Consider the following 19218-nt stretch of genomic DNA (forward strand, 5'->3'; position numbering starts at 1 on the left):
TTATTATTATTTATTATTATTATTATTATTATTATTATTATTATTATTATTATTATTATTATTATTATTATCATTATTATTATTAGCATTATTATTATTGTCACCATTATCATTACTTCAACTAACCTCATAATAATAGTCTAGTAGTAACTTATTCAAGCATTCAAAAAAAATTATATTTAAATACCGATAACTCATTGAGATACATACATCAACATTTTTTTTCTCGTAGTGTTCAGATTGTCGTCAATAGACATGAACATAAAAGAAAAAAATGATACGATAAGTGAAAATAGGTAGAAGTTGCAAACTATTTATGTAAATATAATATTATGTTATTGTTAAGCTTATTAAATGACTTTCAACACGCTTGAACGGCGTGCTGCTATTGAAATTGTTTGGTTAAAACTCAAATGACTTTCACAGTTCTTTGGAGCAGCTTCTGATGTGGTAGATTTTTAGTGTTTCTTGAGTGTTCTCTTTGCGAATGAAATCCAGGTATTAACGTCACTCAGCTGTTTGGTATCGTTTTCAGACAAGTATAGAGGTGATTAATAGTTCTTACCAATTTCTTTTTTCAAATTCTGGGCCGGCGTGTACACATTTGTAGGTCTGATAACCGAACGCAATTATGGGCTTAATATTATAATATTGCTAGTAATGGACAATATTTTACGATGGTTTGAGAGTATTTTTATGACAACAATGAGGCCATAACACTTTGGGTTATCAGACCTGCAAATATGTACACGTCGATTCTTGCTATTAGGCTCAATATAATTCTATTGAAGTGATAATTCGGGCAATATGGACAAAATCATTCTGTGACGTTGTTCTGGCGATTTAGGCAATGTGAAAATTTCACAGGAAGAGCGACAGTTCAGCCATACTCAGACCCACAAAATATCCTCCTATCATACCATCTCTTCTAAAAGGCTAATAGTAGGGGGAATTAGGCTAAAACCGTGCAAATTCGGGTTGAAAGCATGAAAATGTGCATACAGATTGCTAAGACCCATAGAAAAAACATCTGATATAGAACCACTCTGGCAATCAATTATAACGTATCGGTTTAAGGCCTTGGATTTTACCTATTACAGCTATATTAAACAAGGGAAATAACTGCGTAAAAATATATATTTTCTTCATATTCATTGTATTAGGGAAAATTAGGCTAAAACCGTGCACATTAGGGTTTTAATCCTGAAAATTGGCATATAGGTAGCTATGACCCGTATAAATAACACCTGATATAGAACCACTCTGGCAATTTATCATAACAGTGCGTTTTTAGCACTTTTATTTTTTCCTATATAGCATTACTTATCCGAGGAAATAACGACAATACTTATGCCACTTAGTATCATTTTGTTTTAAACTTTCAGTAATCTCATTTAGAGGGACATTATAAACGGTCTGTGTTATCTTGTTGGCATATCAAACACTTGTCCCAGTCTCTGGGAGCAGTTATTTTTGCTATTGTATGTGTATCTGAATTCATGCAAACGCATTACTTTATTAGGCATATGCAATATTCTTTCATAACTCTCTCTCTCTCTCTCTCTCTCTCTCTCTCTCTCTCTCTCTCTTTCTTTCTTTCTTTCGTTCTTTCTGTTAAAGACACATCATCAGCAGGCAAAATGTGTGCAGTGCCTTACATAAGGACACAACAGTACAAATAGAACATTCTCCCATTGTCCCTTTGAGGGAAATAACGTAAAGTAAATAACTTGCAACAATACAGCATCATAGTGGTTGATGATGATGATAATGATGATAATTATAGCAATGTAAATGGTATGCTGACTCTTTACTGTCATCAAGTTTGACTGAAACAGGTTTTAACTCACGTAAAATGATTATAGCAGTATATTTGGAAAGAAAAGAAAACAGGAGAGGGGGAGAAGGAGCACTGTCCTTTGTCAACACCGGTTATCGGCATTTATTGAGCTGTGTTCTGCTAGTCTGTTTTGTCTACCCCTCTGCTCGTCTTCCCGTCTGCCCGTCCGTTTTAGAGCAATTGATTATACTTATTAAATCAGATGCAGAAAAAAAATCTCATATTATTATAGAATATTGCTCGCTAGACGTCATTTAAAACAAGCGAAATTGAATAATATTTATGATTAAATAATTTGTATGGTTCGTGAATCGAAAGTAAAGGGAAAGGAAAACATCCGCTTCGACGCTAAAAATAGTCACCAATGGGAATCCAAAGGATGACGTAAAACAACCTTTGGTCGGCTTGCCTCGAATGTTTACACAATAAAAATGATAGAAATTATTGTCGTCCATTTCAAAATTTTCTAATTTTAAAAACCTTGTATCTCAACTAATACTGATCTCTCAGAGTGGTTCTATATCATAAATTATAGGGTTTTTCATATTCTACAACATATGTAATTTTCATGCTTTCAACCTTGTTTGCACAATTCAAGGGTTTTTTGGACCTAATTCCCCCTACTATAAGAAGGGTCCAAGAAAAAAAAAGAACAAAATAAGACGTTATTTCAGTACGAAGTAGACACTATCTAAATATTTGAAATTAACAAGCAACAAAACACATTAATATGATGTTCTTGTAACCAGCATTTAAAAACAGGAAATAAAAAGACAGACATATGTGACCCGTCGTCTCAAAACGGTATTATGTCGGAACGAACCGAATGCGTAAAAACCGAATTTAATGTTAAAGTGGTCAAAAATATAAATTGTTGGCATCGGCACCCTAAAATATGGTATCCATTCTCCTCAATAAAACGTACAAACTCAACACAAGTCTGATATTTCTGGCTATAAATTCAATTTTCAACATCTTAACCATCCCGACTTAATACCGCTTTGAGGCGAACGGTCACATATGTCATTCGTAAGTTGAAAAATATATTAGGAAGGCAGTATTATTATTATTATTATTATTACTATTATTATTATTATTATTATTATTATTATTATTATTATTATTATATTATTATTTATTATTATTATTATTATTATTATTATTATTATATTATTATTTATTATTATTATTATTATTATTATTATTATTATTATTATTATTATTATTATTATTATATTATTATTATTATTATTATTATTATTATTATTATTATTATTATTGTTATTATTATTATTATTATTATTATTATTATTATTATTATTATTATTATTATTATTATTATTATTATTATTATTATTATTATTAACTACTACTACTTCTTCTTCTACTACTATACTACTACTACTACTACTACTACTACTACTACTACTACTACTACTACTACTACTTAATAATAATAATAGCAATAGTAGTAGTAGTAGTAATAATAATAATAATAAATGGCATTTATATAGCGCTTTACCCCATTGTCACAGGCTCTAAGCGCTTTACAGTGATATATATAAAAACAAAACATATTACAGTGTTACAAGTGTGAAGGAAACGTGATATGAATTCAATTTAACAACAACAAAATATGAAAATAATATTGCAACATTATGACGTAAAAAGATAAAACTTTAAGCGAGATTTGAACATCATGTCCTAATGGAATGTCCAAGGTACAACCAGTTGAGAAGGAACTTCTGGCCTGACCCAACCCCATACACAAAGAAGCTGTACGGCAGTGAGGACGACCTCAGGACCACTGTGGGCTTCATTCACCAGACCGGACTGACCATGTGACGTGATGGGAACGAAGAAGAAGAGAAGAAGAAGAACGTTGTCAACGAATCCGAGCATCTCACGTGTGACGGGAGAGAGTTCCAAAAGTGGGGGGCCGAAAATTGAAAAGACTGTTCACCTATTTTACGCAATGGCTTAGGTTTGACAAGGATTGATTGGTCACTGCTTGACCTCAAGTTTCTATTGGGGACATATATGTTTAGAAGGTCTTTAATATAGGAGGGACTGTTCGTGCTCAGGGATTTGTAGACAACAGTACACATCTTATAGGCAACTCTTTTTTCAACAGGAAGCCAATGTAACTCACGGAGAAGAAGAGTTGCTGACGGGTTTTTTTTTGTTATTGCGTACAATGAGCCTGGCTGCGTTATATTGAGCAACCTGAAGTTTGCTAATTTTATCTTTAGCTAAATTCGCCCAAAGGGAGTTACAATAGTCCAATTTAGACAAAACCAGGGAATTAATTAAAAGTTCTGTTATATGCTTCGGTATTAAATTACGAATTTTGCTTATTTTTTTCATTTCTATGTACATAGATTGTATGGTGTTATTCACGTGGCTTGTCATGGAAAGATCTTTATCAATGATGACGCCAAGGTTTTTTGCTTTATTTGAAAATTCTATTGTGCTATTTCCGAGAGTAATAGGTGATTTATTTGCCTGTTTAAGGATACTCGGCCTTCCACACATTAAAATCTCAGTTTTACTATCATTTAATTTTAACTTATTGTGGTACATCCAAGATTTAATCTCATTAAAACAGCTCGTAATTCGTTGTATTAAGAACTGTAAATTACTAAGGGGTGCTGAATCATATATTTGCGTATCATCTGCATAAAAATGATAACTCAGATTGAATCTGGATATCACACTAGAAAGGGGCTGCATATATACAGTAAAAAGGACAGGGCCAAGAACAGAGCCTTGTGGCACTCCAAAATTTAGTAAAACTTGTTCTGACTGAACACCATTCACCACGACAGTCTGCCATCGATCCTGTAAATATGATGTAAACCATTTAAGGGCAATTCCTTTTATGCCGAACGTATTTTCTAGTCTTCTTAACAAAATGTCATGGTCAATGGTGTCAAAGGCAGCTGAAAGATCTAAAAGGCATAATACATTGATATTGTTAGCATCAGCATTACATAACAAGTCATTAAAGATTTTAAGAAGCGCCGTTTCAGTACTGTGTTGATGTTTGTAGGCTGACTGAAAGGGTTGTTCCAAACTGTTGTTCTTAAGATGAGATGTTAATTGTGTAAGAACTACCTTCTCCAAAAGTTTTGACAAAAAAGGTAAATTTGATACAGGACGATAATTGTTTAATATATTGTGGTCCAGTGATGGTTTCTTCAGAATTGGTTTGACGAGGGCACTTTTAAAGCACGATGGAACTTCGCCAGTCAGTATGGATGTATTTATGATTGATGTAATGAATGGTAATAATGTATCGATGGAGCTGGCCAAAAGCTGTGCTGGTAGGGGATCAAGGTCGCAGGATTTAATGGAGGCTTTTTTTATCAACTCGTTTATGAAACTAGGTGAAACTGGTTGGAACCTGTCTAAAGGGGTACCACAGAATGTATTTGTATCTATAAATGGTTCATGCCGATCTAGTTCTGAACGAATGTTATGGATTTTGTCTTTTAAAAAGTTGACAAATGTGTTTGGCAAGTCTCTTTGATTGGTTGTAGATGGTAATGAAGTGCATCTTTCACGTCCAAGTAGATCTTTGCAGATGTTAAATGATTGTTTACAAGATTTAGAAGTTTCGAATTTTGAAAGAAAATACCTGGTCTTTGCCTTTTTTATTGTTGTCTTCCAGGCACGAAATGCGTTCTTGAATATTTCACGATGAATCGTAAGGCCTGATGTTTTCAGCAGTCTTTCTGCTCTCCGACACTTCGTTTTAGCTTCTTTAACGTCCGACGTATACCACGGAGCATACTTGCGGTTGGTGACGGTCCTTGTTTGGAATGGCGCATGTTTGTCAAGCGTTTCGATGAGACAACTATTCCACTGGTCTGGAGAAATCATTGAATTTTTTGTAAGTTTTGTTTCTAAATCGCCTCTGAAATTGTCCAAATTAATGCCTTTAATGTTTCTGGTTGATGTGGTGGTGGTTTCTTGGCATGGTTTTGAAACGTCAAGATTGAAAGAAATGAGGGAGTGGTCCGAAAAGGGGAGATAATCGACGGTGGCGTTGGTTTTTTGGAACTCTGAATTTTCTACAATTACCCAATCTAAAATATGACCAGCAGAGTGGGTTGGCGTTGTTACGATCTGGCACATGTTGTTCTCCGATAATGACTCGTGCAATTTAGCGGTGTCTGTGACGTTGTCGAAGTGAAAATTAAAGTCGCCGAGTATAATTGAATGGCCAGGACGCGTGTGTTGCAAAGTTAGCATCTCGTTGATTTCCTTCCTAACATCAGGTAATTTTATTTTGTTTTTCTTGTTTGCTGGCGGTCGGTAGATGCAGTTGAAGTTGTATCTTGTATTCTGGAGGGATAATCTAAGATCAATGGCCTCCATTGTTTTGCAGCGCATTTCGAGGATTTTCACATGTTTAGATAATTTTGTATTATAAAATACGCCAATGCCACCCCCTCGCTGATCTTTCCTTGGATACGATCTAAATTGGTACTCAGGGGGTGTCATAGCTTTTTCAACTGGGTCGTCTCCAGACTGTGAGAGCCATGTCTCTACTATAAATAATATGTCGAAGTTCTTCTCCGTTAATAAATCGTTCAATTCTTCGGTTTTGTTACGGCAGGACTGTGCATTCAGAAGACCAATAACAATGTTATTGTTGTCGTTTGTGAAACTGTTTGTCGTCGGTACAGTTACAAGTGTTGGTGGTGGACGGGGGTTTGTTTGGGGGCGGGGTGGACGACGAGTTGTTACCATTGAGATGTTATGTTGTTTCCGTTTGCCTCCACGAGGCCTGTTCTTATTAATATTATTGTAAAAAATCGGATCACTTGAGTTAAAAATCACAGCTGGAATGTGACGTTGTTTACGTTTACCGCCTCGAGGCCTGTTGCAAAAATCAGATGTTGAATAAAAGTGCTCACAATTATTAAAATAATGATGGTGGTAAATCACGGCTAAAAATAAGATGAACAATGTTCGTAAGAGTGCGGCGGCCATTAAGTGACTGTGTAAAAATCTTTTAAAACTTACAGTTTCCATGATAAAATACAGAATTATACAGTAGTCCTTTCTTAAGAATTGATAAAAACTATACAATAAGAAACAGTATGTTTTAACGAGTACAACGAAGTAAAAATGTCCCGGTATCAATATGTAGAAATCACAAAACAATTAAAATACACCAGAGCACACAACGACACGTCTTGCCTGTTAGGCGTGTTTACAATATTAGTAGTATTAGTAGTAGTAGTAGTAGTAGTAGTAGTAGTAGTAGTAGTAGTAGTAGTAGTAGTAGTAGTAGTAGTAGAAGTAGTAGAAGTAGTAGTAGTAGTAGTAGTAGTAGTAGTAGTAGTAGTAGTAGTAGTAGTAGTAGTAGTAGTAGTAGTAGCAGTAGTAGTAGTAGTAGTAGTAGTAGTAGTAGTAGTAGTAGTAGTAGTAGTAGTAGTAGTAGTGGTTGTGGTGGTGGTGACAAAAGTATACGTATTATTTGTATCATCATCATCATTATCATCTCTTATGCATTGTTGTCATTATTATCATATAACTCTTTCTTACTCTGTACAAATTGGACTTTTGGCCCGTATGATTAGGTTTGAACGTAGCTAAAACCCTATTATGTAATAATTCATTTTTGCCACATGGTGTTCGAATTTTTAACGCGCAACTGTGATTTAAATTAAATACTATCTTTCAAATACACACACACACGTTTGGACTAAAGGCCAGAGGTATGGCCTATCTCAATTTATCAAATTAATATATAAAGTGTTGCTATTGGTTCTTGGTTGAATATTTTTACATTTTTGTGCAATTGCATATATATATATATATATATATATATATATATATATATATATATATATATATATATATATATATATATATATATATATATGTATACATTGTCGCCCTAGATTCTCAACTTTGTATTTATACATTTTTATGCATGCCACGTCTGAAAGTGAATTTCCATTTTTTTTTGGATGAATAAAGTATATTATTATTATTATTATTATTATTATTATTATTATTATTATTATTATTATTATTATTATTATTATGTATTATTATTATTATTATTATTATTATTATTATTATTATTATTATTATTATTATTATTATTATTATTATTATTATTATTATTATATCATTATTATTATATATTATTATTATTATTATTATTATTATTATTATTATTATTATTATTATTATTATTTTATTATTATTATTATTATTATTATTATTATTATTATTATTATTATTATTATTATTATAACACCCCATTCGTAGTCTATAATAGGAAAAAAAGCGGTCAAGCAAAAAATGCATTAATGGCCGCTCATGACGTAATCGTGTTATTACTGCTTAAATAACTTAAATCGAAGGTCAAGGTAAGCAGTCATTTTTCTGACCTTCACCTTTTAAAATGATGTCCGTACTCTGTACCGAACTGAAATTATTCAATTAATGTTTTCTGACATTCATTTCTTAAATAATCCCCAGAGATCTGAACTTGTAAATGAATGTATACATTGTCGCCATAGATTCTCAACTTTGTATTTATACATTTTTATGCATGCCACGTCTGAAAACGAATTTCCATTTTTTTGGATGAATAAAGTATATTATTGTTCTCATTATCATTATTATTATTATTTATATTATTATTATTATTATTTATTATTATTATTATTATTATTATTATTATTATTATTATTATTATTATATTATTATTATTATTATTATTATTATTATTATTATTATTATTATTATTATTATTATTATTATTATCATTATTATTTTTATTATTATTATTATTATTATTATTATTATTATTATTATTATTATTATTATTTATTATTATTATTATTATTATCGTATTGAGTTGGGTCATTACTTTACACGTCACTTAAATAATAAAGTCAAATAGGAATAAAACGCAACAATGTGATTTTTTTGGTTGTTTTCTTGACACCTTTAGCTCAACGAAAATATACTTTCTGTCTAGATTTACTTTAGACTTATATTTCCTTTTCTCATATTTCATATTTACTAACTTTAAGGTTGATTTCCGAAAATCTAATAAATGTCAAAAACTGTATATTACTATTATATGAACATTAATTTATCAGTTTATTGATTCAACTCTTAATAAAACTCAACGTTTGTATATATGTAAATCGGATTGGCGAAAGCCAATAAATAAATTTGACCTTGAATATCCAACTTGTAAACAAAATATAATACGTATTTATTTTCATACTTCACAGGTTCTCATGCAACGTCCGAGTATGAGTCGCCATTCACGGAAACCCTTGCTTCTCCTAATTGTGATGACTTTTTATTGTAACGTGTGTTACAGTCGTAAGTTATCATTACTCTCAATATTGTTGTAATCTTCATGGTTATCATCATCAACACCATCGTCATCGTCATCATTATCCTCATCCTCATCATCATCATCATCATCGTCATCATCATCACCATCATCATCATCATCATCATCATCATCATCATCATCATTAAATTGAGCTTTTATATAGTGCAATGTCCACGATATATCAACGTGCTATATCAACGTGCTCAAAGCGCTTTCAGGGGTCTCTGGTTAACAGCAACATTTAACATGTAGGACGGGACATGACGCCTGTTAGGCGATATTACATTTTTTTTTCGGAAGAGACAATGCTGTTAACGGCCAGGTACTCATTTTACACCTAAGTACGGTGAGAGAATGTGAGTAAAGAGGCTTCTCCAAGGACTCAACAATGCGCCGAGCGAGGCTCGAACCCAAGACTTCCCGATTCGAAAGCGACTGTCATACCACTAGATCACATAGCCGGACACCATCATCATCATCATCACCATCATCATCGTCATCATCATCATCATCATCATCATCATCATCATCATCATCATCATCATCATCGTCATCATTAACATTACTGTCAACATATTCTTTGAATGACAAATCTGTAGAATTGATTAACTCTTTTGACTAGTTGTTTGTAACATCCTGATATTTGTCCAGATAACATTTCTCAATCCCTAACACTTGAATAAAGGTATTTCTACTCGATAATGTGGCGAATCCAACGCAATATTTAGTTTTCAAAAAACTCACATTTACTAACATTGTTCACTTTGATTAACGGGCCTAAATCTCTATTCAAATCTAGCCAACAATTACCGCTTACCTCTCTGGAGTTTAAAGTTTTAAAAAAACCGTTTCTGCTATTTACTATAATGTAGAGGAAAAAGGACTTTCCAATTTCAACCTGTAGGAGTCGAAAGTTTTGTACTAACCTAACTTTAAAAAAAAAAACAAACAAAAAAACTTGAGCTTTATATAGCGCAATATCCACTAAACGTGCTCAAAGCGCTTTACAAGGGGTCCCTGGTCAACAGCAACATTTAACATGAAGGACGGGACATAACGCCTGTTAGGCGATATTACAATTTTTCGGACAAAGACAACGCTGTTAACGGCCAGGTACTCATTTTACACCTGAGTACGGTGAGAGAATGTGAGTAAAGAGTCTTTTCCAAGGACTCAACTATGCACCGAGCGCGAGGCTCGAACCCAGGACCTTCCGATCCGAAAGCGAGTGTCATACCACTAGACCACACAGCCGCAAAAACTTACTTGACTTAGGGCTAACCCACACCGGAGACGGACTCCGACGACCCGGCACTGCCGTCCTCTGCCGTCTTCCGGATAACGAGGTCAGGCGCGGACAAAATACTAAGGATATAGAGAAGAGCCGCTAGACCTACCCATACCAAGCACCAACGTCCTCTGCCTTTTTTTTCGAGCTTGGTATGGGTATGTCTAGCGGCTCTTCTCTATATTCTTAGTATTTTGTCCGGCCAAAGATTTGTCTTTGACGTTATTTTGTGGTCAATGTCAGGCTTTTAGTCAATGATGGCCTTTGGGTGCTGATGTGTCCTTGGTTTGACTTTCTGCATTTTCACATATTAGAAATGTGGTCTTGCCATCTGTTTTCAAAACTCTGCGGACGAATTTGTTTATAAAGGTCTGAATTTCGTAAGGGTGTTTGTGTGTGTGTGTGTGTGTGTGTGTGTGTGTGTGTGTGTGTGTGTGTGTGTGTGTGTGTGTGACTCCCCAGGTTTTCGAACGTACTAAAACTCTTAATGTAATTTTTGTGACTCACCAGGTTTTAGAAGTACTGAAACTCTTATTGTGTTTTTGTGTGACTCCCCAGGTTTTCGAACGTACTAAAACTCTTAATGTATTTTTTGTGACTCACCAGGTTTTAGAAGTACTGAAACTCTTCTTGTGTTTTTGTGTGACTCCCCAGGTTTTCGAACGTACTGTGAAAATTTCCGTTTTTAGCAGTTAATTCTATTTTTTTAACGGTTATATTCATGTTTGGTTCTTATATTTTAAATTCAAATGATGAGAGAAAATCAAAGTTTGTTGTAGTCTGGAAATCAAAACTCACTTTTTTTTGTAGTTATGTCGTTTGGTTTATTCGTCTAAATAAACAGAAGAACGAAGTTACTCTCTCTCTCTCTTTCTCTCTCTATTAGTATATAGTCATGAATTTCTACACGGTGCATGATAAACAAAGTAGGAAGCGAAGACAGAAAAGAAGAAGAAGAAGAAGAAGAAGAAGAAGAAGAAGAAGAAGAAGAAGAAGAGCAGGAGGAGGAGGAGATAGAGTAGGAGGAGAGGTGGAGGAGGAAGGGGAGAAGGAGGAGAAGAAGATGGATGAGGAGGAAGAAGAAGTGGAAAGGGAGGAATTGATGGAGAGATGAGATGTCCTGTATTGAGGAGGTCTGATATTCGATCTTTAGTCGAAGAAGACTGAATTTTGGGATGGTTTATTTTCCCTAGTATTTGTTCTTTCTTGCATAAATTCTGTACTAATTACGTTGATAAATCACACAATGGCTCTAAGCTGTCAGAATCTCTGGGACTGTTAAAAGTAATTTTTTTTAAATGAACATAACAACTTTTAAAAAAAAGAAGAACAAAATACCAAATATGGAACGTTTCACGCTCAAAACCCTTCTTCAGCCAACAACAAATGCATGTTTTTTGTTGGTGGTTGTCTTGAGTCGTTGTCGGAATCGTTCCATGTTTGGTATTTTTAAAATTGAGCTTTATATAGCGCAATATCCACTAAATGTGCTCAAAGCGCTTTACAAGTGGTCCCTGGTCAACAGCAACATTTAACATGTAGGACGGGACATGCTGCCTGTTAGGCCATATTACAATTTTTCGGACAAAGACAACGCTGTTAACGGCCAGGTACTCATTTTACACTGTGAGAGAATGTGAGTAAAGAGCCTTTTCCAAGGACTCAACTATGCGCCGAGCGCGAGGCTCGAACCCAGGACCTTCCGATCCGAAAGCGAGTGTCATACCACTAGACCACATAGCCGCAGATATTTTGTTCTTTTTATTAAAGCTGTTTTATTCATTTTTGTTTATCAAATAACAATAATTTAATAAAGGACATCATATAATGTAGACATTTTGGGTTTTATTTTTTTAAAAAAACAAAACACAATGAATAAAACACTAAGGACGAATAAAAGATGTCAAATTCCTATTGATATTTATTGTTTCTTCTTTGGGCTTTAAGCATCAACGCTGTCATGAATTGCGTATGTATATTTTTTTTATTATTTCTATATTGGGTGCAACGCCTTGTTCCAAAATTTCTGTTTCTTCGCATCCGACAATGTCAAACAATGAAATGGTAAATGATTTTCTACAATGGTTAAATTTTGTGAATGAAGTCAGTCACCTGTAAACAAACGTAAAAAATATTCAAGTTTAGATTTGCAATATCATGATCCATAATTATATATATATATATATATGTGTGTGTGTGTGTGTGTGTGTGTGTGTGTGTGTGTGTGTTTGTGTGTGTGTGTGTGTGTGTATTTAACCAGCTAACTGCCGTCCACTGGAAAACTTGTATTTTAAAATTTGGTCAGAAAACTCGTCCTTCAAATTTCGATCGATTTAAATCCGGCAAAAAATCTCTCAAACCTAGGTCTTTAAGAAAGACTTCGTTAAGTCCCAGGTTTGAGAGATTTTTGCCAATATGATGGGTATTGAAATCGATCTATATTCGAAGGACGAGTTTTCTGGCTAAATTTTAAAATACATGTGTTTCCAGAGAGTGCTTAACTCTCTCCTTACCAGGGGGCAGCGTGGCTCAGCGGTACGGTCTTTGCCTCATACCCGAAAGGTACCGCGTTCGATCACCCGCCGCTGCGCTGTGTGGCCTTGAGCAAGTCAACCTCGCCCTAGGTCAATTTGTGGCGCTGTACTGCGGCTTACGTCTGGGTTATTCCAGTCTTCCCTTGGAATAGACCCTAGAGACAAATTTCCCCTACGGGATGAATAAAGGGAATTTTATTTTATTTTATTATTTCATTTATCATTAGAATTTTACCCCAAACTTCAAACCCACCCAACACAAACATATATTTTTCAAACAGATAAGTAACGAGTATATTTCATGTTTTGTTCAGAAAAATGAGCTCTGCAACAGTTTCATGTTTTTTTTAGCTTGAACTATAACAAAATGAAATCAGAATAAGAAAACTGTTGGTTGAATCATAACAAATGTGACGATTTTTCCTGTTGCTGGCAAGGACAGGGTTAAATGACTGCATTGAATGCATATTATAAGAATCGAGATTTTAAGTGTTTGATATATGGTAGACTGATTTTGGGGGATTGTTTTTTTTTTATATCTTGTATTTTTCTTTCTTGCATTGTCTGGTACTGTTTCATACACATTTTTTCATATTATTATCATATATCGCATTCCAATGCCCCTCCCTAATTTCTAAAAACGCTTTCTGCACATTGAGTGTATGCAAGATTATGTTTCTTGCGATCCTTGTATAGATAGTTCGAAGTTGACGTCACACGGGTCTTTGTTATTGTTTTTTGACATCCGCATTCATGAGTAATTCTCACTAAACTGTGTTAACCAGGCTATAAACGTTCATGGATACACACAGTTTTGTGTGTTGCTCCGTTATACTTCCGGATGGCAATGTTATGAGCTTCTTAGCCAAACGCATACTATCTATAAATTGATGTTTGAAATATAGGAGAAATGTATTTTGATCCATTCAGTTAAAGAATATCGAACCATGTGCGGCTATGTGTTCTTGTTGTATGACACACGAATTCGATCGGATGGTCCAAGGTTCGAGTCTCGCTCTAACCGGCGCCTGCCTACTCGAGTCCTTGGAAAATGTTCTTTAATAACATTTTTTTATCGTAAACAGGTATAAAATTGGTACCTGGCCGTTAGGGTGTGGTTTGGTTCTAATTCTTAGGAAAATCCTTCAACAAATTGATTTTGAGATTTTGGTTGTAAACGATATTTTATTATTTTAGAAATAATATTGTTAAAGTCCAACTTCTTAAAATAGACTATAAGGGCACGAAAAACACAATCGAAAGGGTACCGGTAATAAGAAAAGTTTGAAAAACGGAACTTTTTTTTTTCTATTTTCTCAATATTTTTCTAAGGTTATGGGATACTGTGTCAAACGTTTCTCAGAACCTATTCAATGAAATTGTCTGAAAATTTCCAGTTATCACAGACAAAATGTATTATGTCACCATAGAGAGATATTTTGGATAAGGTATGCGAATTTTTAATTATTATTCAAAATTATAACTTTTTAACATCAATTTTGTCATAACATTTTGATTCTCAACTCTGCAATATTCTAATAAAAAAAACCCCATAAGTTAAAGCTATAAAATCTCTCTATGGCGACACACTATGGCACAATGTTGATAAGAGGGAAGAATACGGAGGTCATTCCTTCATGAGTTTTTGTGGAACATTTGCCAAGTTTGTTATATCTTTTATGCCAGACCCCCAAAATGAGGTCGCAAAACGGGTATCAACACAGATAATTAATATTTGTCACCAAAAATGTTTTTTTTTTAAACCTATAATGACGATACAGAATGATTAAAACTGCGCAATATGGGTAATTTTTTGTTGTTGTTGAAAAGACCGAAACCGTGTCTTATAGCGTTGTCGTTGTAAAAAATAGTAATATCGCCTAACAGGCGTCATGTTTCGTCCTACATGTTAAATTTTCCTGTTTGCTAGAGACCTCTTGTAAGACCATATTAGGACATTAAGTGATTATTGCACTATACCATTGCCCAATAAATCTTTTTAATCTGATCTTTCGTCGATTAGGAAATGGCTCTAAACTATCGGAACAATGGCGCCATTCTCTCCATCACCGCCCTTATGAAATACTTCTCTGACGAGTATAAAAGTTTATCCAGAGGAGAAAAACATTATAAATCTGATCATGTTTTGACTTTTATACATTCTGATCACAATAATGTGAAAAAGTTCTACCCAGCATGAAGAATAAAAAAGTACCGACTTTCTTTGTTTAGAACCAAGCTGTTAGTTGCTGGGTGGACGTGACATCAGACTATTAGATCCTATTAAAGTTTGTTTTTCGCAGAATGCTGGAAACCTTCTGCATAATGCTCATAATTGAGATCGGCTGATGTAAGATACAGGTACAGAAATAAATGATGTGACAAAGTGACAGAAGCAACAAGGTGCAGTTAGTGTACTAGGACCACACACACACATATCCATCCATGCATACATCCATCTATACATACATATATATATATACATATAGACATACATTACATACCTCTCCGTTTTATGCTCTAGTTATCATGAATTATTCCACCCCTTCAATTGGAAAACCCTATCCTTTTTTTTTCTAAAAATGTAATCGTTGAATAATGCTTCGAACGCGTTGAATAAAAGATGTATTCGACGATTGCAGAATAATATGTTCACCCATTTTAATATCTTAAATATAGGGTGAAAAGACAGCTGATTGCCATCTAAAATAATCTTTTGGTGCGTATGAATATAAATCGGAGGTTTTTTTTTGTTTTTTTTTTTTTCATTTTTCTTTTCTTGTTTTTTTTTTTGGGCGGGGGGGGGGGGGGGGGGGGGGTCAAAAAGCCTTACCATTAGACGTAGAAAAATACAAATGGCGAATCGAAGTTACTAAAGGGGCATATGGCTCAGCGGCACGGTCTTTGCTTCGTGCCCGAAAGGTACCGAGTTCGACCACCCGCCGCTGCGCTGTGTGGCCTTGAGCAAGTCACCTCGCCCTGGCTCAATATGCGGCGCTGCACGACGGCTGACGTCTGGGTAATTCCGGTCTTCCCTTTGAATAGACCCTTATTATTATTATTATTATTCTTATTATTATTCTTATTATTATTATTATTATTATTATTATTATTATTATTATTATTATTATTATTATTATTATTATTATTATTATTATTATTATTATTATTATTATTATTATTAGTTTTATTATTACTATTATTATATTATTATTATTATTATTATTATTATTATTATTATTATTATTATTATTATTATTATTATTATTATTACTAGTAAAAAGCCCACAATTTCGCGGGGAATGAACTATTTCCATTCGATATTATCCCCACCATTATTTAATGGGGGCAGATTGGTAAACAACATTTTCTGTGTAACTTGGTACATCCTCTGTTGATTTTTCTGTGTGGCCCAACATGAAGTGTAAGCCGCTATAGCCTCTGACCCGTGACACAGCAACATATAGTTGTCCGTGTGTGAAAACAGGTTGTGGTAAGAAAATCAACTGCGAAAATAAACCTCAAGTAGCAGACGTGAGCAGAGTTGAAAGACGATCCTGGGATCGAGAACCTACCTTACAGTACAGTACTCTGGTGATCATGTTTGGTGGCGTTTGGCACCGTTTTTATGCACCTCCACTGGAGGTGTACAAAAACGCACCATTTTTATGCACCTCCGTTGGCGCTGCTGGTTGATTAATGAAAATGTTGCTGCTTGAAGCTCGAAGGAAAAAATAACGATAAGTGTTGAATTGTAACCCTCAATTTAATAGACGAAGACATACTGTGGACGTTTCTGATTTCCCCTTTATCAACAAAACACGACGAATAAGACACTAAGGACGAATGAGAGATGTGTAGTGTGAATCGCGTAGATAAGGTAAATAGACATAAACAATGATGAGACAGGAAGTTTTTTTTGTGTGAAAAACAACAAAAACAAACCAAAATAAAAAAATAAAAAAAAGAAGAAAAAAAAGACAAAAAACCCCAATAAAATGACAAAGACGCCGTAAACGAATACACTGATGATAATGATAAAATATTATAAAATGATAACAATCGACGTTTACATATAAATGCACGTCGATAACATATTGACTGGTACCGTTGTTGTTTTCTTTTAAGAATATAATAATAAATGATAATAATAATAGATTAATTTAAGGTTTTAAATATATGTCCAGTAACTATAACAACGAAAATGATGTCTTTCTCAATAAAGTAAACTTTAAAAAAAAATTGTCCACAATGGAATTGAACCCAGTACTTTCAAGGTTAGAGTTTGACAGCTTACCCACTGCAATACGGAGCCACCTGACTATTCATAACATTTAATAAGGTCTTTCTAAAACCGTATTTTACCTTCAATGCAACTTATATTTACTTGTTTTAAATTTCGACTTTTTAGATTATTATTATTTTTTTATTTACTACCAAAGAAGTTAAACCTGGGTATTATCCACCCGAAACCATCACATTCAAAGCATCAAAGGGGCAATAATAATACTTGATGTCATAAATAGATGAAAGCTGTTGAAAACTTAGTGTAGATCTCAAATCCTTAAAGTAATTAAGTGAATACATTATTTCGAATGCGACGATTTGCGTAAAAACGCCAAACAGACAACTTTTTACAGTGTCGAAATTGGTTGTTTTTGAGAGTGTTAGTGTCGTCGGTACATATTTCATGATATCGGTTTGACTCAACGAACTTTCAAACTGACTTTAATTTATAAATGGAAATCAAATTATCTGTTTATCTATCTGTAAAAAATACATTTCTAATTTTCAAATCTTTCAGTAGAGTTGTGCGCCGTATAATTTTTTTTATTGACTCAAATGGCACAATGTTCTCCACAAGGCTAGACTATATTTTTTTTTAAAGAAAGGATTTCAATTCAATTGTATTTATCTTCCAACAACAGTCTACACGTTTTTATATTTCACTTTCTAAACTGCATTACACAGTTCCTCTCTGCCTCCCCTCTTTTCACTTATTAAATTGCGCACCTTTTAGAAATATCTAACATTCTATTTTAATTCGTGCTTCCTTACAAAGGAGCATACAAATTCCCTGCCAACCAATGTTTTGTTTATTCATCTTAACTACGCCACTACCACATTATCTCATTCACCTGTGGTGTTTCATTCATCCTGTTTTGTTGATAAAGGGAAAATCCGAAACGTTCATTTGATCTGTTTTTGTAATTAAATTGAAGCTTACATTCAATTTCACATTATATTTTTTTTTCAAGCTTCTAAGAGCAACATTTACATTAAGTGAATACATTATACTGGGGATGTAGGAGCTTTCGGAATGTCTCCCCTTTACTTAACTTATAGAAAAACAAACACCCTAGCACCATTACTAAGACTTATGACTAACCCTAATAGAAAAAAATCCTTCGATCTCGAGCTAACCCTAATAGTAAAAAAGACCCTCCGACTGCTTTGCACTACCCTTCAATACTTCACAAATCAAAATGGCGACTGAATATGAAAACAATGGTCAAAATCCATCTGTCAACTTTTGGTTGTTCTTCCTGTCGTAAAAACGCCAAACTGACAACTTTTTACAGTGACGTAATTGGTTGATTTTGAGAGTGTTAGTGTCGTCGGTACGTATTATATGATATCTGTGTGACTCAACGAACTTTCAAACTGACTATGAATTATAAAAGGAAATCAAGTTATCTGTTTATCTATCTGTAAAAAATAGATTTCTAATTTTCAAATCTTTCAGTAGAGTTGTGCGCCGTACAATTTTTTTATTGACTCAAATAAGCACAATGTTCTCCACAATGCTATATTCTTTAAAGAAAGGATTATCATTAATATTCTTCTTCTTCTTCTTCTTCTTCTTCTTCTTCTTCTTCTTCTTCTTATTATTATTATTATTATTATTATTATTATTATTATTATTATTATTATTATTATTATTATTATTATTATTATTATTATTACAGTACAGTCAAAACTGGAAACAGTCACAGATAACTTTGACGAGAGAGTGCATTCAAAACGCTGTAAAAATCACATGTGTCTGGTCCCTAATCTGTTACTTTGATCGTACACATCTATTCCACGCGGACCGACGAATCCGTTACTTTGATATTGCTCTGTATACATCTATTCCACACGGACTAACTAATCAGTTACTTTGATATTG

At 33.7% G+C, this 19218-nt stretch overlaps 1 protein-coding gene across 2 annotated transcripts in view; it reads left to right on the forward strand.

Moving 5' to 3' along the window:
• Positions 1–422: 422 nt before the first annotated feature.
• LOC144956675 (uncharacterized) overlaps positions 423–19218 on the forward strand; it is a 57498-nt gene continuing 38702 nt past the window's right edge. The window contains exons 1-2 of one of the 2 annotated variants that reach the window (XM_078887328.1): positions 423–547; positions 9115–9208. In XM_078887328.1, the coding sequence (XP_078743454.1) occupies positions 9121–9208 (88 nt within the window). In that variant the 5' untranslated portion in view covers positions 423–547; positions 9115–9120. The remainder of the gene's footprint in view (positions 548–9114; positions 9209–19218) is intronic. The other variant, XM_078887327.1, reaches the window with a different exon arrangement.

The sequence above is a fragment of the Berghia stephanieae genome, chromosome 11 (genome assembly GCF_034508935.2).
Source record: "Berghia stephanieae isolate SIO BIC M18660-M18661 chromosome 11, UCSD_Bste_1.3, whole genome shotgun sequence".
Taxonomy (NCBI): domain Eukaryota; kingdom Metazoa; phylum Mollusca; class Gastropoda; order Nudibranchia; family Aeolidiidae; genus Berghia; species Berghia stephanieae.